Raw genomic sequence first — 27,156 nt, forward strand, 5'->3', positions numbered from 1 at the left:
GACTTCTTTACTTGATAGGCCTGTCAAATTGTTAAAAAGTTTTCCTATTTTCATGAACTATTTTGCTTCATACCCACATTGTTTTGGCTGAGTATGTTACAAAGTGTTATCTTTATGTAACTTTGTAATGTCATCTGTCTACTGTCTAGACAAGTGGAGGTGGAAAATCAACATCTGAAGTTGTTCAGGAACTTACAGTTGACATTCTGTCAAAAATACCAGAGGATTTTAATGTAGGAGAAGTCAAGGTACAAGTTATGTTTCCTGGCCGATTTGTTAGAAATATTATTGTAATGAAACAGTAAATTCTGGACCCAGATTTTCTCCCATTAACATATTTTATTGGTACCTATAACAGTATAGTTGTGACATTTAAAACTGTACCAGTGAGAAGTTCGTTTATGGTATAAATGATATAGTTCCAAATATAATTGCAACATTGTGGGGGACTTCTATATAAATCTTAATAATTTTAATGATCAACACTTTCATACAGATCAGTTTGTTACAAATGCTAATTCATACAAGTCACCTATTTATCTGTAGTCTATAGGTTCTCTTTTAGGCCTTAGTCACACGGGCGTTTTTTCCCGCGATTTCCGGATCGCATGATGGATGCGCATCCGCAAATCGCGTGACCGGGGCCGAAAAATCGCTCGAAAATACTGCTCCTAGCCGCATTTCAATAGAAATGGGCCGGAGCTGTCCAGCGCATTGAATTCAATGGAGCCGGCAATACAGCCGGCTCCATTGAAAGCAATGCGCTGCGGGCGATCGCGGGATGAATTTTCGGGAAGGGCTTAAATATATAAGCCCTTCCCTGCAATTCATCCAGAAATGTGTAAAAATAAAAAAAATATATATACTCACCCGGTCCCGGCAGACAGAGTTCAGCCGCGGCCGGCGGCAGTTCTCTGAACTGCTCTCTGTAGTATTCAGCAGCCGTGGATTTAAAATCCCTGCCTGCTGAATGAGCTGCCTCTGATTGGTCACAGCCTGGCCAATCAGAGGCAGCTCTCACTCACACCCATTCATGAATTCATGAATGGGTGTGAGTGAGAGCTGCCCCTGATTGGTCCCTGCGCTGAGCCAATCAGAGGCAGCACTCACTCACCCATTCATGAATGGGTGAGTGAGAGCTGCCTCTGATTGGTCAGGCTGTGACCAATCCGAGGCAGCTCTTTCAGCAGGCGGGGATTTTAAATCCCCGGATGCTGAATACTACAGAGAGCAGTTCAGAGAACTGCCGCCGGCCGCGGCTGAACTCCATCTGCCGGGACCGGGTGAGTATATTTTTTTTTTTTAACTTTTACACATTTCTAGATGAATTGCAGGGAAGGGCTTATATATTTAAGCCCTTCCCGAAAATTCATCCCGCGATCGCCGGCATCCCATTGCTTTCAATGGAGCCGGCTGTATTGCCGGCTCCATTGAATTCAGTGGGCAAACATCATTCTTCTCTGCCACAGCTGTTACAGCTGTGGCAGAGGAGAATAATTTGTCTACTATATGTTCTCAATGGGGTCGGCGCTGCTGCCGCCGGCCCCATTGAGCGCATATAGAGAAGAGAACAGGAATCGCAGATCGCAGATAGGTGCGATCTGCGATTTCTGTTCTATAATTTATCGGACGAGCGCATAAAGAGCGCTCATGTGTCCGATACCATTGCAAAGCAATGGTTTTATAAAATCGCCGGACGCATGCGCATGCGCAAATCGTGCGAAAAAACGCCTGTCTGACTAAGGCCTTAAATAGCATTATGCACTCTCTCTCTCTCTACATATACCTTAACACACAGGGTGTATATTTATGTCCTCGGTGTGCGGGATTCATAAGGTGTAGGATCACGAGCCGATCTCACTCCATGCAAGGTTCTGCTGGCTATCTGCAATAGCCGACACCCACCGGCAACAGCTGTGATCAGCGCTAATGCTGATCGAGACTGTTAACACTCTAAATGCCACTGTCAATTCTAACAGCAGCATTTAAATTCCCCAACCATTGTTTGAGGGTCCCAAATGGTTATCATGGTAGTTGGTGTCCTTCTGAATGCCCACCATTAAGAAATGTCAAAATGCAATATAAAGTAATATTGTGGTATTACATTATATTGTATGAACGATTAAATGATTGCAAGTTCAAGTCCCCCGTGGGGATTAAAAAAATGTAAAAAAAATTTAAAAGATAAGTTATTGGCAAAAGATAAAGGAAGCAAAAATTTGACCTCCCCTTTCCCATATTTAAAATAAAACTCTAAAAGCATATTTGGTATTTCTGCATCCATAAAGGTCCGATCTATCAAAGTAACACATTATTTACCCCCCACTGTAAATGTCATCAGCAAAAAAAAATACACAAAGGTAGAATTGCGCATTTTTTGGTTATGCCATCTCCAAGAAAAAATATAACAAAGTGATCAAAAAGTCACACAAACTTTCGAACTATACCAGTAGAAACCACAGGATGTCCTTCAAAAAATGAGCCCTCACATAACTATATTGATGAAAAAATTAAAAAGTTACTGCTAGCAGAACATGGTGGCAGAAAATAATATTTGTTACAGTATGCTACCCTTGATCAACCAGTCCGGGTACCCTAGATCTCACCCACAACCCCAGTGCCTGGGCAACTGGGCGGCGATCCCTACTCTCACTAGGGACTGAAAAGGGACGCTGGCGTACCTGGATGGAAAGGGTAGAATACCGACAGAAAAGGCAGATGTAAATAACCAACACGAACAATACTAAGCAGAACTGATGCTGATGGAAAAGTCTGTCGGATAATAGCAATGTATAGCAGACAAGATGACAGAAGCAGGAGACCAACCGAGGCAGACTAGCTAGCACACTGAGGAAAACTAATAACTGGCATTGATTGCCAGTCTCTGTCCGACCTTTAAACAAAACCTCCGCCCAGGGGGGGAGAGAGGGAGACAGCCAACTCCCAACAGAACACAATAAAAAAGAGCTCGTGCACGGCAGCTGCACTCACGGTGTGCGCGTGCACGGAACTGCGCGCCACCAGCACCACGCCACCCATGCTGGCCAGGCACTCGCGCCCTCGGCAGCTGGACAACAAGCCGTGGGGACGCGCCCCAACCGCGGGACCCCGCACACCGCCACCAGGGGAGGACCAGCAACCACCGCATGGTAACAATATTATTTTTTTCAAAAGATATTTTATTTTTTAAAAGTGGTACAGCAAAAGTAAAACTAGATAAATTTGGTGTAATTGTGATCATACTGACCCATAGAATAATGTTATCACAGTGTGTACGCTCTGAAAACAGGACCTCTTTCCTAAGATGGCAGAATTGTGGGTGCTTTTTCCATTTCACTCCATTTAGAATTTTTATGTTTTCCAGTAAATTATATGTTACATTAAATGGTATCATGGAAAAATACGAAAGGCCTGGGTGCCATATTATTGTGTAGCCCATTCATGTCTTCCTATTCAAGTACACTATAGTTATTTTTAATTTAGGACATCAGTATTGAAATGTATAGTAGTGCTGGATCAGTCTTTTGACTAGACCCTGTATAGTAATGATAACAGAATTGTTTTTTGACACCTTTTGTATATACTACATAGCAGGGGCATAAGTAAAGGCTTATGGGTCCAGGTGCAAAAGTTTATCTTGGGGCCCCCCAACTTCTCATAACCCCTTAATGCAGCGGTGTAACCTAAAGCTCCTGGGACCTAATGCAAAACCTGTAATAGGCCACCCAACTATAATGCTTTATTCATAGTACTAGGCTCCCTATATGGAGAAGAGGGGCATTATGGGCCCCCTAAGGCTCCTGGGCCCGCATGCCACTGCATCCCCTATAGTTACGCCAGTGCTACATAGTGCAAAAACTCCGACTTTATTACTATATTCCATAGTAGAATGGACATTTTGCGCTACAATGTACAAGGATTCTTAGAATCTCTCTGGAAATGGCTTACATGGGTCTAGATCTCAGTAGTTAATCTGTTAAGAAAACAAGTGAGTTTTTATACCCAACAAGACAAAGAAATAACCTACAAGGTAAAGTTAATTTGGTAGACTAGGGTCAGAGTTTTGGGTTACTGTTATTACCAGTACAAAGCACACAATCAAGCATAGCTTGTACCAAACTAAAGATAGGATATATTGATTATTGCTATGGTTGTGCTGTATGTACTTTGTATGGTGGACGTTTAGGGCACCTTTAAAACCTTTCTAAATAACTTGATGTTTTATTTTCTTCTTCCAGAGACTATATCCGACTCAGTACACAGAATCTATGAACACTGTGCTGGTTCATGAGTTATTAAGATTTAACCGCTTGACCTCCACCATCCGGATGAGTTTGCAGGATTTAAACAAAGCCATTTCTGGTCTATCTGTGATGTCCAATGAACTTGATGATTTGTTCAATAGCATGATTGTTGGTAAAGTAAGTCATTTGTGCGCTATAGTAAATGTGTCTTAAAATATGGCTCACCCATAGGGATTAATATGCAAGTGCTGTCATAGTGTATTAGGATTCTCATTACTCATCTTTCAGTCTCCACATTGCAAAGAATCTTTTTCACACTTCAGCTTCCTCATTTCATATTCCCCTGACACCAGTCATATCTACTTGGTAATTATGTTTTAAACACATATTGTTACCTCTTTTTGTATCAAAGGGCCTGCCGTTTCTTATCTTCACGAATAGATATTTAAAAAAATATACGGTAGGATCTATATTACCCTAAAAGAAATGGAAACTAGCTCATAATTCAGTGTTAGAAAAAAAGTGTTTAACTTATACATAACATATGTGTTCTAAAGAGAAGCCTACTAGGAAATGTAGCCATGTTTTTATCATTGTGCTTTAGGGGAGAAAACTCATCGAGTAGCTAAAAGGGTATTTTATTGTAATTATGTTTGAATAACACTGTTGTTATATTTTAAAGTTTTGAATATAAATGAGCAAGAAATTGTAAAAAATAGCAATTGTTTAACATAATGGTAATATTGAGAATATTCCTGATAACTGTAGGAGTTCTTCTATAATACCCCGCTGGGTTAAATGGAATTTTAGATTACAAATGACATTTTTTTACAGATTTTTCAGAAAAAATAAAAATATCTTTCAGCAGCAGACAAGCTATCAAATAATTCCAAAATATTGACCGCTGTAAGGGCAGGTACTGGAAAATAATAAAGAGACATAATAAAGTCAGATTAGTGGAGACTCACCAGCTGAGAAAACCAATGATTCCCAGAATAAGCCTACCCTACTCCCATCTTCAGTGGAAAGATGGCACTACATGAAAAGTTCTTTCTGGACTTTCTGCTGTCCCTCCCGCAGATAGGGAAGGGTAGCTGTAAGGGTAGAGGCATACCTCTGTATTTTTCGGCTGTATGCCGTCCGTGTTATTCCATGGGCAGCACGTGGCTCTATTATAGCCTATAAGGCTATACACATGGATTTTTTTTTTAATACAGAACCCTAGCCTGTGTGAATAGATTTGTAGTATGTCCTATTTCTGTACGTTTCATGGACAAGAAATAGGACATGCAATGCCAGCGAATGTGGATTGTCCTTGTATATTAAACAGCATACAGATGGGTGGGGTATGTTGTCTTATGCGAGTTTTAACCACGTCCATTGGGCACAACTGAAGTTACAACTGTGTGCACCTAGCTGTAGAGTTAGATTCTCACCTTAAGGCCCATTTACACGGAACGATGATCGCTCAAAAATTGCTAAAAAGCGATCGTTTGAGCGATTCGTGCACCTTTGTGCACTTCTTGTGCACTGCTAGCTGATCGTTAAATTCAGTCCAACCTAAAAATCTTCATTCAGCCTTATCAACAGTTCTCCATGGGGAGTGCTGATAGCGTTGTTTCCCGCTGGAGAACAAAAGAACTGAAAGCAGATAAGAGCCCTCGGGCTATTAACTCCTTTCATCTAAAGCTTGATTTGCACACTTAACTGCTCTTAAGTAGCTGAGTAGTTTATGCAAAATGATCGCTCAAAGCTGTCACTCAAACTGTCGTTTGAGCGATCTTTGAGCTGTCATCGCTCCATGTAAATTGAGAAAATGCCATAAAAATTAAGAAATTAAAATAACTACAAGTGATCTTAGGTTTCGTCAGCTACAATTTATTTTAATAGCCAAACTACTGTATATGGGGGATTACTGATAAGTCCTTGGCTTTGACCACAAAAAATTGACACACAACAATAAAATTTGAATTTCACAGCTATTCTACATAATCACCTAAGATATCAATGCAGTTCTGACTGTGATTTTGCAACTTCTTTAACCAATTCAGAAATAATTCCTTTGGTTCAGCAGCAAACCAGGTTCACCTGCTGCAATTATGTTAAAAACTGAGGTAAATTTGGTTCCCTTGAAGCATATATTCAAATTGTAAAACAGATGATCTAGTATCTCAAAGACCAGGTCAGCCAGTTTGCTCTGAGTGATGAGTAGGACAAGGCATTGTTGTGCAAGAACACAACAACTTGGGTCAACTTTCTGTGTCTTTAGACTACAATGACTTGTGAATTTATCCAGAAATGTTTTGTAATAGACAGCCATGATAGTAGATTTAGAGTACTGTGAAAGGTAGCGCACAAGCATTATCCAATCTTTCTTTCAGAAGAGGGTCAAGAGGGGTGTCATCTCTCCTTAAGGAGAGCACCCACAAAGTATGTAGAGATACCTAGGGGGGTGAGTGGGTCAGGGAATGGCATAGTCTCTCTCTCCCCAAAGAGAGCACCGAGAAGGGATGTGAGAAGACACTTGAAAAGTCAGTGAGGAGACTTATAAGGCCATGCATGCTCCTCTGGGTAATATGCAAATACAGAAGATGGAAAAATACATCTGCAGCACCACCAATTGGCTGAAAGGATTCCTTCAAATCAATGTACGACTTTTTAACAAGTTTGTAAAACAATGATTGGGAACAGGAATCCAAGCTAGAAAACCATACACATACAGCTGTTTCAGGTTGTTAGCCCCCTTATCATTGTGCAGTAGGTTTCTGGGTTGGCTGGTGAGAGGCCTGTGACATGGGTCAAGAGGGATGTCATCTCTCCTTAAGGAGAGCATCCAAAAAGTGTGTGAAGACACCTGGGGGATGAGTGGGTCAGCGAATGGCATCATCTCTCTCCAAGGAGAGCACACAGAAGGGGTGTGAGAAGACACCTGAAAAATGACTGAGGAGACTTATAAGGCATCCTCATCTTGGATGACAACTTTTGCACTCTGAACTTCTTTGAACACAGGAAACCACTGTGTCTCCATTCTTTTGACTGCTGTTTTAACTTAGGATCATACATAAAAATCCATATCTTATTCATCTTCTCCTGTCAAGACTGGAAAACATCATCATTCTAGTGAAAATGCTACAGAATTCTTTGAAAGGCTTGCACTCATGTATGATTCTGATCTGAAACATTTTGGGATCCACTTAGCAGACACCTTCCTCGTGTCCAGATGATCTTGAATTATGGACCCAACTCTTTTTCTAGAAATGTTCAGAACCTCAGCTATTGTATTAGCAGAAATCTAACAGTCTTCCAGAATCATGTCATGGATGGTGTCTGTAGTTTTTGGAAAGGTCACAACTGGAGGTCTTCCAGAACTGTCTACATCATTGGTGTTGAAGGGGTCGGTTTTAAATTGGGCAACCAATTTTTTTTTACTGTGTAGTATGAAGGGCACTTGTCACTTAATGTTTGCACCATATCACCATGAATATCTTTGGCTGACATCCCTTTCAGAAACAGGAACTTTATTACCGCTCTACTCTCCTTCCACTGAAATCTGCTGCAAACTTTGCCGTGTTGACTTCCAACCTGCATAAAGACCATTTTACACGTAAAGATAATCTTTCAAATGACTGAAAGATTGAAAGATGTAGCAATTTATTTGCATAAAGTGTTAATAGCTATTAACACTTTATCATCTTCATTTGCATGTAAAAGGACCTGCACGAGTTGTTTGTAGAGCCCAGCTTGTGTTTAAACACACTCCCAGCTGTGTAAACAGCTGCCGACACATTGCATTATTCTCCTCATGACCAGTGTAGACATGCCAAGGGGAGAACATCCTGCAGTCTTTTGAAAGCTGAGCGAAATACATTCAAATGGAATATATTTGCTCAGTCTTTCAGCAGCTGAACGATGGATTTTAACTGAAGTAAAATCTACTGTTCAAACAAAAAGTGCACGATACCCACACTTACATGTAACGATTATGGCTCATTTTTGGCCGTTTGGATGAATTTTGAGTGATAACCATTGCATGAAAGGGCCTTAACACTTGTACACAAGATTGTGCAAAAATTTGCTTATAAAATATTGCAAAGATTGAGCTTTCATATTCCATAACTTTCATTGCTGTGAAAACAAATGAAGATCAAAAAGCCAAGGACTTATCAGCACCCACTTGTACAGCCATATGCAGCCATCTTTAAAAAGAAAATACCCATAGAAGAATGGTAGTAGAGTTTTCTTTGAACAACCCTGTTTTTCTCATTCCTTTGGGGGTTGCCCATCAAGTGTAGCAGCAGCTCAATTGTTGCCATCAAAAATACCAAATTCGAGCAAAAAAAAAACAATTGATGCATTGTAAGTCAGTGGGAATTGTCAGGATTTGTTGTAGTCCATTTTGATCTATTTTGGTGGTAATGACGCCATTATGGGTGGAACACCATGACACTAGTGTGATCAGAGTCTACATTTGTAAATGGTCATAAAAGTATTTTAAGGTAAAAAGAAAAACGTTTGATGAACCCTAAATGTTTCTTAGCAGCGCAAGACAAGCACTCACAAATCATTGTTCAGTCATTGTCAGTTGTACTTTACTTTTAGGTTCCTTCTATGTGGTCAGCCAGATCATACCCATCACTGAAGCCTTTAGGGAGTTACATAACGGATCTTTTGCAAAGACTGAATTTTTTCAAGGTGAGATCTTAAAGGGAAGAATGTCATCTATTGTCATCTACTTCTACTTTGCAGAGAAAATAAGCATATCCAGATATATTTCTACTGCTGTAGTAGTGCTTACATTTGCATAAACAGAACACTTTGTGTCTGAACCCTGCAGGAAATCATTTTATGAAAATTCAAGCAGATTCATGACCTCCAGTGTATCAAACGTTCCCTGGGAATTAAGAATCCTTGTAACAACAGCTTAAAGAGACTCTGTCACCTACTTGTAACCCTATAAGCTAAGCTTATGGGCTGAAAGTATTTGACCCATGGAGTCTGGGGATGTTAATGATATACCTACCTCCCCCATTGCTCCCTCATTGTGAGTGCCCGCCGCTGCAGTGCATTGAACGACCTGCTAAGTAGTCCGCCCATTATGAAATTAGAACTCGTGGACTACTTAGCTACTTGAGCAGCGTTTTTCAGCACTGACACAGGAGGAATGATGGGTAGGGATAAGGTCGAATGCACTCGGGCATATTTGCATTGCGGAATCCGAAGCGGGTGTCTGTCTCCGGATTCCACAACAAATACTGCCCATAGACTTGCTTTGAAAATTGCTTTTTTCCTGTCCATGAGCGGAAGTCAATTGCAATTTTCCACTCGCGGAAGGAAAATTGCAGCATGGTCTATTCCATTAAATTCAATGGCATTGCAGAAAGGCCACGGGATCTGCGTCATCACCTAGTGATGGCACGGCTGTACTGCACAATTGCGACGACCGACACATCCGCATTACAGGTAACAAGAATCCGGACAGGTACACAGGGTCATCGGCCAGGCACCAGGTTGGATTCTGCTGTGGGATCCCGCATGTAGAATCTGATTTGGCCGTGTGCATTCGGCCTAACACTTAAATCCCTTGACTCAGCAGGTTATCTACTTTTAGCCCATAAGCTTAGCTTATAGTGCTAAAAGTAGGTGACAGATTTCCTTTAACACACCCTCATTTTGGAAGATTTATGCCTTGCGCTATTCCTGGGATGGTTAATGTTTGCCGTTAGCTTTACAGTAGTGAGACATTATTTGATTTAGGATATCTGAACTGTGTGGGCAATAATTTAATACAGTGTTTACACATCAAACCTTTCTATAGAAGCCTGCCAAGGGATTGTGAGTGACAGAGAGCTACAATCTTCTCAGAAGCAGTAGTAAATTACAAGTTTACTGTGGTGCGAGTCATCCAAATCCTTCTTCAAACTGTGCTATGTCTACCTACCAGGCACTGCTGTGAGCCAGATGCTCCCAAAAAGCAGTTAACTATTTCTTGTCTATGGAAAGCTAAAAAGCTAATATATGCCAACTCTTTTTAATCATTGAGGATCCAACTGCCAAGACTCATATACATTCTTAGAATAAAGGGACTAAAGGCTGGTTAGCACTACAGCTGTATGAAAGTTTTTTCATGCACAGTGACACTCCTGGCCATCCAATGTGCAGGGGATTGCAGCGCAGACACATACACCTAAAGGCCGGGCTCACGTGGGTGGATTCTAATTGCAGAATCTGCGATCGGCGGCATTCGCGGCAAAACCCGAGCTCACACTTGCATATATGAATTGCTTATTCCACTAGTTGAGCATGCATACAATCTTTTGCCGCAGATTCAATGTGGACAGCATCCATTGAAGTCAATGGAGCCCATCAGACCCCCACAGCCCATACGCAATTAATATTGCGTAAGAGTCGCGGATACACACGTCATTGCTAAGCGACAGCGTGGGAAATACAAACATTCAAAAAAACAAAACTGTACTGCACATGACCGAGGGCGAGCTAACGCGGTCATCCACAATATAGCAAAATATGGTGCTCAGGGTCAGACTCACAGCTGGAATCCACTGCAGGCCTCCCGCATGCGGAATCCGGTCTGCCTGTATGAACCCAGCTGAACAGTTCTACAGTTGCAACAAAAATTATTCAACCCCCATTGTAAATTAGTTTTTGTTGCCAAATTTACAATTTTCAGCTGTTTGCAAAAATCACCCAAACAATGAAAAATAAAGAATAATTTAAACACAACTAATATAACAAGTGGTTTCTCCAAAATGTACACAAAATGCCACTTTTAATGACTACTGCAGTCTCAGAATTATTCGGTTGTTTATGACAGGCATGTTTAGTAATTAGTAGAGCGCTCTTTTGCTGTTATGACTTGCTGCAAATGTAATACATAGCCAGATACCAGCTTCTGACAGCATCCCTGAGGCGTGAATTTCTCTCCTGGGATTTTCTGATACTTCATTGAATCCATCTTGTCCTCCACATGCTGCAGGTTTCCAGTCCGAGAGGAAGTAAAGCAGCCCCAGAGCATCACTGAGCCAGCGCCATGCTTCACTTTAGGCAGGGTATTCTTTTCAGCATATGCTTCATTTTTCCTCCTGCAGCCATACTGCTGATCCATGGGCCCAAAAAGTTGCAGTTTTGCTTCATCACTCCACAGAACAGAATTCCAGAACTTGGCTTATTTATATAGTTTTGAGTATATAGCAGCTGACTTTTGTTCTGCTTTTAGGTCAGTAGAAGTGTATGTCTTGGAGTTCAGACATCAAGACCTTTAGCGTTTAATATGTGCCTTACTGTGCAAACAGAAACCTCTGTGCCTTCAACCACCAAGTCTTGCTTTTGCAGCCACTCAAGGGTTTTTGACTACCTGCCCCCTTAGGAATCTGGTGGCAGCTGGTGATAGCTTCCTCTTTCTGCCACATCCAGGTAGTGCCACTTTTAATTCGCAAACTGAGCCTCCAACTGCATCTCTAGGAACATCCAGTGCTTTTGCTGTTTTCTTGAATCTCTTTCCTTGTCTGTACAAGACAGTAACCTCTTTTAACCTTTACATGGGGTGGCTGTCAGGCGTGCTGGAAGCCAGAGTTGGCAGGCGAAGCTTGAGTGGTTGCTACTCTGCCTAAAATAGTGGCTCATGCAGTAGGTGGGATTGCAATAGGACTCTTGGCTAGTGCAATTGATGATTAGTTTAAGTTCGGTGTGACTCCAGTGTCTTTTAATGAAGGTGTCGCGCTGAAGACATAAAGAGACCAGTCCAAAGAGTGTTAGTAAAACCGAAGGCACACAGTTTACTTGAACTTTCAGACTAGGTACAATTCACACTTAGCAATTTAGCAAACAGTAAATCTCCAGTGACTTCCTAACAGTTGCAATGCCGTACATTTACTCCTTGACACTCTCCTAACGAATGGGGTGATGCTGCCAAACCAATTTAAGTGGTTGCTGGACTTGTAGGTGATTTGTGGAGGAAGGGAGGTAAGGGTGTAGGCTCTACTGTGGACCCTCTGACTTCTGCCTGCACAGGGACAAGTTACACTCACAGTTGCGATGGCCGACTTCCTTCTAGCTCCCACGGGGTCTACCCTGTCCCAGGTTCCTTCTGGCAGGGTTGAGAAGGACTCCACTCTCATTCCAGGCGCTCTCAGATCACAACTCCCAACTCCTGTACAGCTTTTGCTTCTCCGGGTGAAGTCTTCCTGCTCTCTTCTCTTTCCTCTCCTCCGACCCACTCCAACTATGTCCTTCCGCTCTCTCGGGCTTCACTTGTCTCCTCCCACTCCACCAATGCCCAGGGCGCTCTCTCTCCAGTTACCTGGCTAGTCCCCTCCAATTGCCAAAATTATCTCTAAAGTCGCTAATGGCAGCCAATCAGAGGGGGTGCTGTCGCTAGGCAGAAACCCTTTGTCCCAGGGTTTTTCCCATGAAGGGTGCCTCCTATGTTCCCCTAAGGGCTCATAGCAAAGTCCCTTTGCCTACCCAATGATTATTGCTCCTGTGCTTTTATACAGAAATGATGATCGCTCACTGAATTGAGGCAGAGATCTCTTCAAGCCACCCGCCTCTATTCAGAGTAAACAAACAGTCATTCATAGATAAATGACTGCCTGTTTAAATGTGCCAACAGTCTCTCAGTTTTTAGGCGAGCTAAAAACTGAGTGACTCTGACAAGAAAACAATTACTTGGGCAACTGTCAGCCCATGTAAAAGTACACGTAGCCATGTTTCTAACATGCAATCAAATGCCACAGTCAACAATGCCCTAGCCAGTCCAGGTATATGATGTGTTTTAGCTCAAGCACTCTTGATGAAACTAATGAAGCCCTTGATTAGTGGCATTGGGTGTGCTTGTAACAACACCTGATGTGAAAATGTGTGCTCCTATGAGGGATGTTATTCAGGGGCTGAATAATTCTGAGACTGCAGTAGTCGTTAACTCCTTCAAGCTTTAGCCCTTTTTTATTTTCTCATTTTCTTCTTTCCTCCCCAATTTCAAAAAAATCATAGTTCTTTTATTTTTCCAGTTACATATTAATATGAGGTCTTGTTTTTTGCGGAACAAGTTGTATTTTTCAGTGGTATCTTTTGTTTTTCTGACAATTGTTAAGGCCCATTTACACCAGCCGATGATCGCTAAAAAAATCGCTAATCAGTAGAGATGAGCGAGTATACTCGCTAAAGGCAATTGCTCGAGTGAGCATTGCCATTAGCGAGTACCTGCCCGCTTGAGACTGAAGGTTCGGGTGCCGGCGGCAGGCAGGGAGCTGTGGGGGAGAGCGGGGAGGAACGGAGGGGAGATATCTCTCTCCCTCACTCCCTCCTGCTGACTGCCACTACTCACCGCTCCCCCGCTCCGGCACCCGAACCTTCTGTCTCGAGCGGCCAGGTACTTGCTAAAGGCAATGCTTGCTCGAGCAATTGCCTTTAGCGAGGATACTCGCTCATCTCTACTAATCAGCGATCGTTTTAGTGATAATCGGTGCGTGTAAATGTTTGCCCTTCATCCGCTTTTCGGGCACTGCTGTCTGATCGTTAAATTCAGTCCAGAGAACAAAGGTGGTTGTTGAACTGAGGAGTGCTGCTGTGACATATTTTCTTGTTGGATATGTGGAGAACAAAGGATTTGAGTGCAGATAATAGCCTTGGGCTATTAGCTGCCTTCAGTGAAGGCTTCATTTGCATACCTAATTGGTATTTAAGTAGCTGAGTAGCTACTTAAATACCAATTAATTTTTATGCAAAATGATCACTCAAAGCTGTCACTCAAACTGTCGTTTGAGCGATCTTTGAGTGTTCATCTGCCCGCATAAACCAGCCTTTATCATGCAGGATTAATAATGTGGATTTTTGTGTACATAATGATACCAATTTTTTTCAGATGTTTTTTTTTTTATGAGATGACTGGAAAATGTTTTTTTTTTTAATTATTAACCTTTGTTTTTTAACTCATTTTGACATAGTTTCTGAGCCTCTACAGGGGACTTGAACTTACAATTGTTTAATCATAGTACAGTATAGTAGTTTGATTACTCATAAAGTATAATTGCATTATACTGTATTCTGACAGGCAGTCTACCAAGATGTGTCACAGGCATGCCTTGATAGGCAATCATTTATGGCAGTCCTGCTGGCCTTCAGAAGGCCTCTGGTTGCAATAACAGGGTCATTCCATGTCAGTTCAACCAACGCTCCCAGTCGACCATCTCAGATTTCAATAAAACTTTGCACAAAGATAGAACCTGACCCTAAACTAAGATAGCCAGAATATTAGGCTTCAAAGTGCTTTGGTTCACGAGCTACAGGTCTTTATCTAGGGGGTTGTCTTGTGATTACAGCGCGCAACCTGAAAAAAGTGGCGATTTCAATCCATTGCCAAGCCAGTTCCAATGACTCTAGAGCAATGAAACTTTACACACTAGGAGAACTTTTGGTGCTGAATCCAGCTAAGCTCCTCAGACTGCCACTCTTATCATCATTCTGCCACCATTGCATGTCAAAGTAGCTGAAAATTCTATCGCGCAAAATAAAACTCATATTTTAAGCAGTAATAACTTATAATCAATGCAATCCAACTCAGCTATGAATTTATCAATGTGTACTCCATAGAAATGTTTCTCATTATTCCCATTATGGACCCAAAAGGATGCATTGCTCTTAAGATACAATGAGTCAAAAATGGCAAAAAACAGTTTTATGCAAATTTTTACCTTTTTTCAGAGGCAAAAATCGGAATTTACTCCATTTTTTTTTTTGCTCTATTTGAAAGAGAATTTTTTGTTCTACAAGATCTGATGTTTTTCATTTTGTTCCCAGACCTTCTAGATGGGAAATTTTTGTTTTGCGTTTTGTCATTAAGCTGCTTCATAGGATCTGTTGATCAGCCGGCATGCTACAGCTTGACATGGCATCCAGCAGTTGCGCTTCCTTTCTGCTCATTTTTCACTTCATCTTTGCGTGCTGTAATCACAAGACAACCCCCTAGATAAAGACCTGTAGCTCGTGAACCAAAGCACTTTGAAGCCTAATATTCTGACATGGAATGACCCAACAACCAAACAGTACCACGCAATCTCACAAGTGATAGCGGCAATTAGCAGCAGCGATCAGCGTGAATGCTGATTGGGGTTGTTGCCGGTGGGTATCAGGTGTCAAAGATGGCTGACATCTGCCAAGTATGTAGCAGTCTCTGCTCTCAGGCCCACTTCATACACCGACACCTGACGCAAAGAGTTAAAAGTGGCATTCTGGGTTCAATTTGGAGAAGTTACTAGTTATATAAGTTGTGTTGAACTATGTAACTTGTTTGTGTCTGTTTTGTTGACAAACAGTTGAAAGTTTGTAAATTTAGCAAATAAATAGAGATGAGCGAGCATAGTCGTCCGAGCTTGATACTCGTTCGAGTATTAGGGTGTTCGAGATGCTCGTTACTCGTAACAAGCACCACGCGGTGTTCGGGTTACTTTCACTTTCATCTCTGAGACGTTAGCGCACTTTTCTGGCCAATAGAAAGACAGGGAAGGCATTACAACTTCCCCCTGCAACGTTCAAGCCCTATACCACCCCCCTGCAGTGAGTGGCTGGCGAGATTAGGTGTCACCCGAGTATTAAAATCTGCCCCGCCCACGGCTCGCCACAGATGCATTCTGACATTAGCTCAGGGAAAGTGATATCTTGGTGGAGCTGCTATAGGGAGACCGTTAGGAGTATTTTAGGTTTCAAGAACCCCAACGGTCCTTCTTAAGGCCATAGAAATCGCAGATCGCACCTATGTGCGATTTGCGATTTCTGTTCTCTTCTCTATATGCGCTCAATGGGGCCGGCGGCAGCAGCGCCGACCCCATTGAGAACATATAGAAGACAAATCATTCTTCTCTGCCACAGCTGTAACAGCTGTGGCAGAGAAGAACGATGTTTGCCCATTGAATTCAATGGAGCCAGCAATACAGCAGGTTCCACTGAAAGCAATGGGCTGCCGGCGTGCGCGAGATGAATTGTCAGGAAGAGCTTAAATATATAAGCCCTTCCCTGCAATTCATCCAGAAATGTGTTACAATAAAAATATATACCGGCGTATAAGGCGACGGGGCGTATAAGACGACCCCCCAACTGTCACCTTATACGCCGGCAATACAGTGGAGCAAAGAATAAAAATCATTACTCACTTCTTCTGATGTTCTGCAGTGCTGCTGCAGGCTGTTACTCCCTCCTGGTTCCCGGCAGACCATTGCTTTCTCTACGAAGGGCTTTAAATCCCCGCCTCCAGAAACACACGTGCCTTCAGCCAATCACAGCCAATGACAATGATGTCATTGAATGGCTGTGATTGGCTGTGTTTCTGGAGGCGGGGATTTCAAGCCCTGCGTCCAGAAAGCAATGCTCTGCCGTGGACCAGGAGGAAGCGACAGCCTGCAGGAGCGGCGCAGAACATCAGAAGAAGTGAGTAATGATTTTTATTCTTTGCTCCACTGTATTGCCGGCGTATAAGGTGACAGTTGGGGGGTCATCTTATACGCCCCGTCGCCTTATACGCCGGTATATATTTTTATTGTAACACATTTCTGGATGAATTGCAGGGAAGGGCTTATATATTTAAGCCCTTCCCGACAATTCATCCTGCGATCGCCGGCAGCCCATTGCTTTCAGTGGAACCTGCTGTATTGCTGGCTCCATTGAATTCAATGGGCAAACATCGTTCTTCTCTGCCACAGCTGTTACAGCTATGGCAGAGGAGAACGATCTTTACGCTGACAGTGCGGGGGTGGGGCCCACTCTTGCCGCTATTGTGGCTTAATAGTGGGACCTGGGAACTTGAGATGCAGCCCAACATGTAGCCCCTCGCCTGCCCTATCCGTTGCTGTGTCGTTCCCATCACTTTCTTGAATTGCCCCGATTTTCACGAACGAAAACCTTAGCGAGCATCGGCGATATACAAAAATGCTCGGGTCGCCCATTGACTTCAATGGGGTTCGTTACTCGAAACGAACCCTCGAGCATTGCGAAAATTTCGTCCCGAGTAACAAGCACCCAAGCATTTTGGTGCTCGCTCATCTCTACAAATAAAGTGAAATTGCAATGGGGGTTATATGATTTTGATTGCAACTGTTTGTTGCAATTCACGGAATAGTGACTGGCCGGGAACATTGCTGTGCAAGAAAAAAAGGCAAAGGTCCTTCTGCTCCTTTTCTTTTCTTGGGTTCGGAGGGATCCCATAGGTTGCTGTTTTTCAGTCTCAATGCCTTGACATATCCTAGTGATTTTCTGTAATATACTTAATGTGTAACCAGTGTTCCATGGAAACTGTACAAGGAATACTATTTTAATATTCATAAGAATCTTAGTTTTCCCAGGAAGTTATTGTCTCTGATTCTAATGAATCCATGTTTATAGTGTAGTTTCGAAAACATTATGTCAACTCTTTAGGTAGAAATTGTCGGAAATTTTTTTTAAAAATCATCTTTAATTTAACTGCAATTTGTTATAATTTATCGGCACATTGCAGTTACTGTATTCTACGATAGCATCCCATATTGTGTAGCTAGCTTGTGTAAGAACATGATGCCCTTACTGCTATTATTCATTTGGAAGTAGCAAATCTGAAGTACATTATCATAGCATTACAGCTCTCTTCACATCTGTGTTCGGTTCTTTTCCATCAAGAGTTCCAGTTGGTTAGCACTTGTTGAGGTCCATTGAGATGGAATGTAGGCCAGGATGTTAGTGGGAACTGCACCTACAGTAACAGATGTGCAATTTTTACATACATGTGAAACATAAGCTCATATGACCTACACAGGAATTCCCTATTATTATTTATTCGGGATTGAATAAACCTTGCAGATCTCACAGAAGGCATTGGAGAGCTGCTTCTTCTTTTTCTTCGTAAGGCCTATTTACACAGGACGAATGTCAGGCAAACGATGCCCAACACTCGTCCCCGCACGTACTAGCTCTTGTGCTGCTGCAAGGAACAAGTATCATTGACTCGCAGCGGGGAGGCTGCAGGAGATTTCTCTTCTCCGCCCCTCTGCAGTCACTTAACATAGCGGCTGTTCAGTACTGAAAGGCTGGCTGCTATTTACACTGAACGCTCATCGTTCAGCTCATCGTCCATCGTTTATGTAGCATAAACAATGGATGATGAGCTGAACGATGATCGCTCAGTGTAAACAGCAGCCGTTCAGTACTGAACAGCCGCTATGTAAAGTAAATGGAGAGGGGCGGGGGAGCGAGAGGAGTGAAATCTCCACCAGCCGTCCTGGCCCCCTGCTGGCCGATGTGTCAAAGAGTCAGCGATACTCGCTCCTGTGTAGCAGCACGGGAGCACGTATGTGCAGGGACGAGTGTCGGGCATCATCTGCCCGACATTCATCCTGTGTAAATGGGTCTTTACTTTGTTTATCCCTCTTGTTCTCCTTGAGTAGCAACTGTTCTATGAATTGGATTATTCTTCGAGGAGAGCAGGGAAATTCATCGGAATCCATCTTAATAGCTTGTAAAACAAACAGCAGAATTTAGGACTCAGCTTAATCCTTTAAATGGTCACCAACTTTTCAAACAATTTATGCCTAAATGGAATCTGTCACCTAATTTTAGCCCTGTAAATTAAGCTTATGGGTTGGAAGTAGGTAACTGGTGGAGTCCGGAAATGTACGTTTTAGACTTACCTTCCCTGTCGTTCCCTTGGTGTGAGCGCTGAAAACCACTGCTGAATGCATTTAGTGGCACTGCTAAGTAGTTTGTCCAGTCTAATTTTATAATGGGTGGACTACTTAGGGAAGTGGAGGAGGGTGACAAATCATGCTGCCCATAGAACTCAATGGAGAGCAGAGTTGAGGGGGAGGAGGAGGGAGAGAATCAGATATGTATACAGACATGGCTGCTGGAAGTAATAGGGAGTTATTTACTGTGTTACAGAGGCTGGAATCACATTTACACAGTTCAGTACTGCTATAGTCCTCTCTGATGCATTTCCACCAATTTTCCCCCTCTGCATCCATGCAAGATGGAAGTCATGTATCGTGTTATTCCTGATGCATGCACTCACAGTGGCGTGCTGCTAATGTAGGTAGACCACACCACACATGACTATGGAGCCCCGCCATTTGTTCCACCACTGAATCCCCTCCCGTTTCCTTGAAAAAAAAATGGATGGGCTGAAACATATCTTAAATAATTTTGCTCTTTTGCAATAAAAGTTCGTTAAGCAGTAAAGTCTCTTTTACATGGGATGATTTTTGGGCACTTCAGTGCCTGACAGCCATCCCAGTAGTAATCGCTCCAATGTGAGTGATCATCGGTCAGTGACTGGAGGTGGAGCAGCCCGGGAAATGTTTCGGCCCACCTGCCTCCTTTTACAGTAAACAGGCCGTCGTTCATAGGTGACAGCCTGCTTTCACAGTACGATGTAGTGGCTGACTAATGATGATTTATAGGTCTGCATGGAAGATCCAATCAGTGATCTATCACAGATCGGTCTTTTACTGCATTCATTCAGACAGTACAATTATTGCGCAAACCCCTCGATCTAACAAGAGATTTGCACGATAATTGAGTCATGTAAAAGGGGCTTAAAGTGAGTGCAAGGATTTCTTAGAAGATTGTTCATATAGAAATAGCTGTCAATCATTGATAGGCCCACTGGACCTCTGAGCTGTGAATGAGCTGAGATTTAAGTGACTAAATTACCCGTTATATTGAATTTCTTCCCATTGATCTACAGTATATATCAATCTGTTCAACTCTTCCTTCTCTATAGTATGCTGCTGGCAGATTGGACTGCATTTTCAGTTTGACAGACTCTCTTTAAATTGTACTGCAATACATTTTGGGAACTAACTCTTTTTCTAAAACAAAGTATGGAAATCATTTCAACTATTAGAAGAATGGATGTCAACAGGTAGTCAACAGATTTCAATAGTAACCAGGAGAATTGTGAATTCAGCAAATGCAGCTTCGAACTAGAATACAGATTGTAACTAAGGAGCGGTACAATATAACTCATACAATGTATAAAGTTACTTATTTTTTATGGAAATGATGTGAACTGAATTTTTAACACTTTCTTTTCCTTATTTTTTACACAATGAACTGGTCACTTAACCCAGTGTTCCCCAACTCCAGTCCTCAGGGACCGCCAACAGGTCATGTTTTCAGGATATCCTCAGTGTTGCACAGGTGATGTAATTATTGTCGGTGCCTCAGACATTGCCACAGGTATTCTTACCATAGGATATCCTGAAAACATGACCTGTTGGTGGTCCCTGAGGACTGGAGTTGGGGACCCCTGACTTAACCTATTACCAGATCAATAGGAATACTAAATATGTTGGCCTAATTGTTGATTTGGTTAGTATTTTAGGAAAGAAAGAAAAATATGAATTAGGATGATTGTGGAAAATGTAGCAGATCTAGATATAACATTTATGTAGTTTGCATTCAGCTCTTGCCTTCAAATTTCAGCAACTCTCTTCTACTTATGCCTTTTTTCCCTTTGCTCCCATAACCTTGAGCAAACGGCAAGTTGAAACTCAAAATAGTAAGTAAAAATATATTCCTGCTTTCTACCTTCTGCTCTTCATAACTGAAGTCCATGGCGTCTTTCATCTCATATTTTTCTGCTCAACTCATATTATAAGACTGTAATTTAGGCTCTTGTTTCCAAACTGATGTGATACAAAGGTATTTAGCGCCATTGTAATTCCATTGTTTTAACAGAAAGACTGATTTTATAGAGTTATTAATGTAAATGTAACATTTTCACTAATTTGATATTTCTTTTGTTTTAGGAATGGATTGAAAGGGGTACACCAAACGTTTTCTGGATTTCTGGGTTTTTCTTCACTCAGTCTTTTCTGACAGGAGCGCTGCAAAACTATGCCAGAAAGTATAAGACCCCTATAGATTTACTAGGACTTCAGATTCAGATAACAGATTATAACCATGTGGAGGATATTGATGCTTTTCCGGTAATAAGTTACTCGAATTGTTCTCCAAGTGTTGTATACAAATGTATGAATAAGACAAAATACACGAATGTAAATGATCTAAGGTGTTTAATTACTGACAAAAGACATATAATGTCAAAAGAAATTATGGTAAGTTCATTTATAAGATTTTTGATTGGTGACTAAACTGATCAGTCATCCCTCTATCTTTTTCCTTTGCAGTCTGATGGCATATATATTACTGGACTCTACATGGAAGGAGCAAGATGGGACTGTGACAAACACATGATTGCTGAATCTTTCCCTAAAGTTTTATATGAAAGCATGCCTATTGTATCCTTTCTCATAAATTAGTAAAATATACACAATTTTACGTGTGATTGAGTGCAGTCAAGTTTTCTACATGTTCCTCAATAACAAGTGGATTACATCCAGCTATCGAGGATAAATTCTACTGCAAGACCAGCAATAATCTGTGGTTGCTAAAATAGAACAACAGCTTGCAACAGGCAGGGCATAGCTCATGCTATTTCATGTCATATTTTTTAAGTTCTAAATATTGATGATACTGATACGGTATTAATCTTTAAAAACTGTATTTGTTAGTCTGTAAAAACCACAGAGAGGTGCATAAGTGCTGGTGAATTGAACCCTTTCCAATCCAATTTGATTTTCCTAGGGGGCTTAGTCTTTTTCTGCCGTTATACAATGGCGCTATCTGCAGGCTAAAGCCAGTACTGCATGACATGACACGTTGGATAGGCTCCATCAGCAGAGAGACTGGCAATGTACAGTAAGAGAACCCCGATGGACGTCTTCCAACATCGGAGCTGTACATCCTTAAATCATAATGTCTTTAGACGTCAGACAGTGGATTGGAAAGGGTTAAATACTCATAGGCACTGTAAGGTCCTCAAGCATGGGCATAGCTGTCAATTTACTACATTAATTTCACTCACTGGCCCATTAGTCTTTAAAGCTTTAATAGGTATTCCCATGTGAGACTTTCATGGCATGAAAGTCTGATAAACCTCTGGGACCCACACCTTTCTCTAGTTCCGGCCCCCATTGCCCCCGACTGGCCTGAATGCAGTGGCCAGATTGGTCAGGAGTTATGGAAACAACCGAGCGAGTTTCACTACACTATTTCTGTAGCTTCCATCGAAGTTAATGGGAATCAAGAAAGCAGCAAGCTACACTATTTCTGCAGCTCTTGATTTACAGAAGCAGCATTGCTTGCTGTGCTACACTGTATGCATAACTCCCATTGACATCTATGGGACTTATGGAAATGCCATAGCACAACCTGCTCAACTGTTTTTGTAAATTCAGTCCACCCCAGGCTACTGTATTCAGCTGCACTAAGGCAATGGGGTCCAGAATTAGAGACAATTGCTGGTTCTAAAGGTGGAACCCAAGTCTGTTAGTTTTATAGACAAAACCTGTGGATATTCTCCAATGGGAATACCCCTTTAAATTCATGTTACCACTTTTGTTGCCCTAACACTATGAAAACCAATTCACTCACTGTGCTATGAAACATTGGTGTTGTCATTGGAGCCAGAAGATTATCGGTCACCTAGCACCCTAGCTTCACAATTTAGAAGGAGACCAAGTTAATTGAAATCATAAAAAAACAGATAGAAATTACTTCCTCTATCTTGACCTCCTCTAGTTTCTGATCTTTTTTCAGAAAGTGTAATATACAAATTAGATCTCTTCCAGAAGGCTGAATACTATCTCATATCAGGCAAATCATATCCCTTCATAAGGAAAGAGACACCCATCTGTAAACAGCTCTTTTGGGCTTCTTGTCCCTCATCAGTACTGAGTAGAATATTGGTTGGCCTGATGAGATATTTTTCTAACTGTTCTGGAACATAGTGGTGCGATTACGTGTTCTCATTGAAGAGATCAAGCAAGTCTATAAAGACTTAGTCACAGGCAATGGTCTTTGCAAATGGGCCCTGGCTTCCTCTGACCCCTTTCCCTTCTGCATTCATCTACAGCAAGATCACTTGGACAAAGTTAACTAGAAGATCAAACTATGAAGCCTCAGAACCCTTCCCATCAAGTGCTGCATAAAAGAGATCCTGCCTGTGCTTCAATACACAGTACAACTCTGATTAACCCATGTCAAAGTTTGCTAGGACATTACCAGGACAGTTTGTTGCTTTGTTTGGACTTCAAAATGGACAAAGTGGAACAGATAATTATGGACAAGGAGCCTCACAAAAGTGGGAAAGGAGTCCTTAAACATTCCCACCCAGTGGGCTTCTTTTGTATATGACTGCATACTTTCCAAGAGTTTGAGAACAACTGAATCTGGCTTAGCAGGTCAGTCGATATCCTGCTTTTTTTCTCATAACTCTCTGGAAGAGGGATATCTCCTAGTACTACTGTGAATGATGTTGTCAAGTCTATAAGGAAACAACAGCTGGAGGTATTCATCCCCAACCTATGGAAGCCAAAGAGTATTCACAAGCTTATCTGAGCAAAGACAAAATTAAGTCGATTCCATGGCTCTGATGACCCAGCTGAGACTATCAGGAAGAACATGAGTTCTAGCAGGTTGACATAGTTGAACAAAAACCTGGCATGGATAGACAATCAGGAAGGCCTGCACCTAAAATTTTCATGCATCTCATAGAGTCTGCAAGACTGCCGCCCATAGAATATATGTAAACTATGCAACACAAGGTACTGTCCAAGGGCCCAATTGCTGAGGAAATACAGTTGTACCTCTTTTGAAAGTACCCTGCTGGGTGTCTGAAAAATTAACTCAGAGACTGCCTCCTAGGAGCAGCTTAATGTACCACTTAGTGTTGAAGTCTCTCGAAGAAACTTAGAGCCCTATGCACTGTTTTTTAAACACTTTTTGGCTTGCCATAAAATGCCTGGTCATGAACTCAGAGGGGATAGCCACTTAGGAATGCTATAGGCTGGTTTGGGCACAATAAATTGTGCTTTTTGTTTGATTTTTTTTTTTTCAAACACAGAAAAATAACTTGTTTTACAAGTATTTAGCTAATTACGGTATGTAAGGATGCATATTTAAGGTGATAAGGTATTCGATTTAGGCAGTTTAAGACACAACCTCAATATCTCACATTCATTTTCTGAATTCAGCTGTGCAATAGATAAACAACTTTCAAATAATGTAGCCGATGTGTTTCCTTTACACCAATATTAAAGATATGGCTTATTCCTGGAGAAAAGGCTGGTCAAATGGATTCCTTTTATCAGTGCCCAGGTAAAGTACAAACCCAAAAAACCCAAATGTTATAAGGATAGTTGACTAAACTTAAAGTAGTAGCCAGTACATGCGTGTGTGTGTGTGTATGTATATATATATATGTATATATATATATATATATATATATATATATATATATATATATATTTATATTTATTTATTTGTTTATTTTTATTACAGGAGTTTGTTTTAGAGATGGTCAGATGCATAGAGCTTGGTAACTAAAGTGTAGTAATACAGAAAGTAAAGTAGTGATAGTTCCAATATGCAGTATCATGTGACAGTACCAAGCGGTTTCCACACAATACTGCCAAAGAGTACTTAGGTAATAAAGCCATTGTCTTGAACACTCAACAATGCTATACAGTACAAAATAATTTTATACATCATTCACATAATATTGACATACAGCACCTAGGAAGTAGTGTTATACAGCCACCTACTACCACATTAGCATGCTATAAACAGTTTAAATTATCATCTAAAAAAAATCCAAAAAACATTATTAAATTTTGGAGTTACATTTTTCATGCCGATTCTGCCCCTGAAAACCGTTTCAGAAATCAATGGCTTAGCCACATTTTTTTCGCCACAGCTATGCACATGTACACCTGTGGAACCACACGTGGATTTAGCCCTTTTCAATGAGCAAATCTGTACGGCAGAGTAATTTCCGATGCAGATTAGGAGGAATCTGCATTGAAAAGTCACATGCCACTTCCCTTCTTTCCGTATGCAGATTATAAATCTATGTGCAGAAAAAATCTAGGCAGTTCAGACCACGGCACAGATTCCCATTGAATGTAACGGGGTATGGATGTGATACAGAATTTGCGCCAAATCAGAATTGGTGCAGATTTTCTGCTGCTTGAACATACCCTTAGATGACCTGAGGGCAAGGAAGATTACTGAGGATTATTTATAGTGGAGGTTTGGCTTTTTCTGCAATTCATCCACGTAGTCAAATACAGAAAAGAAAACGGACAGAAACAAAAAAAATGGTAAAAGTTCCTTCCACCTTGCTGGCTATATTTAAGGCCAGTGTCACACAGGCGTAAGCGAAATTACTCACGTATTTGCATGATGGGGTTGTGTTTTGGCGTATGCTTGTGCGTGTTTTACTGTATTTTTTGCACACGCTGGCTGTGTATAATTGCACACACAAAAAAGCATGCATGCACACCCCCACTGATTGCAATGGGCAATTAGTGTAATTAATTTAATATGTATTATTTTCCTGCACAGATACACAGGAAAATAGAGCATGCTGCGAAATGTTTTAGCACAAATGAAATGCAAGTAAAATATGCACATGTGAATTCTGTGAGCACAAAATGCTGCGCAAATATATCCGTGTGACACAGGCTATGGCTATGTTCAAATCTGCACTGGTGGCTCCAGCACAGATCCAGCATACAATCCCAGATGAAATAGCATGCTGTGATAGGAAATGACAGGTGACAAGGCAGAAGCCGGATGGACCCCATTATAATGAATGGGGTCTGTCTTGGTCAGTTCTGGATGAGGGGACTTCTGGTTTTCCTTTATTTTGCTTCTAGGACGGAGCCGAACAATAGAACTCGAAAGCAGAGATGTGAACATAGTATACATACCATATAAAAATGTCTACAGGCTTTTTCTTGCACTACTTTGACCCCTTTGCATGACCTTTGGTGGATGATTTTGGGGTCATTAGATTTGTTACATCCTCATCACCTCCTTAGATCATAAAATTTGAGTTTGATACATTGAGTGACCTGTCGGGCCAGGTTAAAGTTCCTATGTTAAGTCTAGTGCTGCTGTGCTTCAGCCAACAGTGCCACTAGGGAGAGTCAAGCATTGCTGAGCCACGCTCATATCAAGTGCTTACCAGTCTGACTATTGCCATGTCCCCAAAACGTGGAAGACCGAGCCATGGACGGTGAACAGTTCAAGTCGAATCCTCACCTTGAAATTTCTTAAAACATTTACAGTCATTTTTCCAAACATTTTATGTTTTGTAGCGAACATTGCGTTATCTAGTAATATTAAACATTGATGCTAATGCATTTTAAACATTGCTTGCATTTGTTAAACGACCATCTGTTTGTATTCCTCATGTTGGATTCTTGATATTACCATTTTCACAGTTTACAAGACAAGCGCTCGTCGTGGAGATCTCTCCACAACAGGACATTCTACAAACTATGTCCTCACTATCAATCTGCCAACGGACAAACCCCCAAATCACTGGGTTATCAGAGGTGTGGCTTGCCTCTGTCAGCTGGACTATTAGTGGATGACAGAAAAATACAGAGGAGCACTTGTTTGGATGACTATATGTGCCTATTGTTTATAGATCATGGATTTCTCTACCTAGAAAGGCAATTGTGACAATTAAAATTGTGATTTCTGGTATCCCAAGAAACTTAAAGCAGTTTTTAAGGAAATACTATTGATGACCTATCGTCAGGATAGGTTATCAATAGTTAATCGTCTGGGGTCTGCCGCTTGGGACCTCAACTAATCAGCTGAGCGGGCGCAAACTGTCAGCTCCACAAATACACAGGAGTCAGAGCAGAAGCCTCTGCGCCGACCTCCGTGTAGTGGCTGATGCTTGTAACTGCAGGCTCTCATTGAAATCAATGAGAGTCGTGCCTGCAGTTACCAGCGCGACCACTACACAGAGGTCGGCACAGAGGCTCCGAACTCTGTTATTGTGGCACTGACA

The 27,156-nt window shown here is 41.6% G+C and overlaps 1 protein-coding gene across 1 annotated transcript in view; it reads left to right on the plus strand.

Annotated features, from left to right (window-relative positions):
* The window catches only part of LOC136610023 (dynein axonemal heavy chain 3-like), a 1,175,415-nt gene extending 1,148,363 nt beyond the window's left edge, over positions 1 to 27,052 (plus strand). The window contains exons 79-85 of the mRNA XM_066589293.1: positions 150 to 248; positions 4,239 to 4,421; positions 8,844 to 8,936; positions 21,032 to 21,211; positions 21,413 to 21,523; positions 24,386 to 24,443; positions 26,576 to 27,052. Of these exons, the coding sequence (XP_066445390.1) occupies positions 150 to 248; positions 4,239 to 4,421; positions 8,844 to 8,936; positions 21,032 to 21,211; positions 21,413 to 21,523; positions 24,386 to 24,443; positions 26,576 to 26,721 (870 nt within the window). The 3' untranslated portion in view covers positions 26,722 to 27,052. The remainder of the gene's footprint in view (positions 1 to 149; positions 249 to 4,238; positions 4,422 to 8,843; positions 8,937 to 21,031; positions 21,212 to 21,412; positions 21,524 to 24,385; positions 24,444 to 26,575) is intronic.
* The last annotated feature ends 104 nt before the right edge of the window (positions 27,053 to 27,156 follow it).

The sequence above is a fragment of the Eleutherodactylus coqui genome, chromosome 2 (genome assembly GCF_035609145.1).
Source record: "Eleutherodactylus coqui strain aEleCoq1 chromosome 2, aEleCoq1.hap1, whole genome shotgun sequence".
NCBI lineage: Eukaryota > Metazoa > Chordata > Amphibia > Anura > Eleutherodactylidae > Eleutherodactylus > Eleutherodactylus coqui.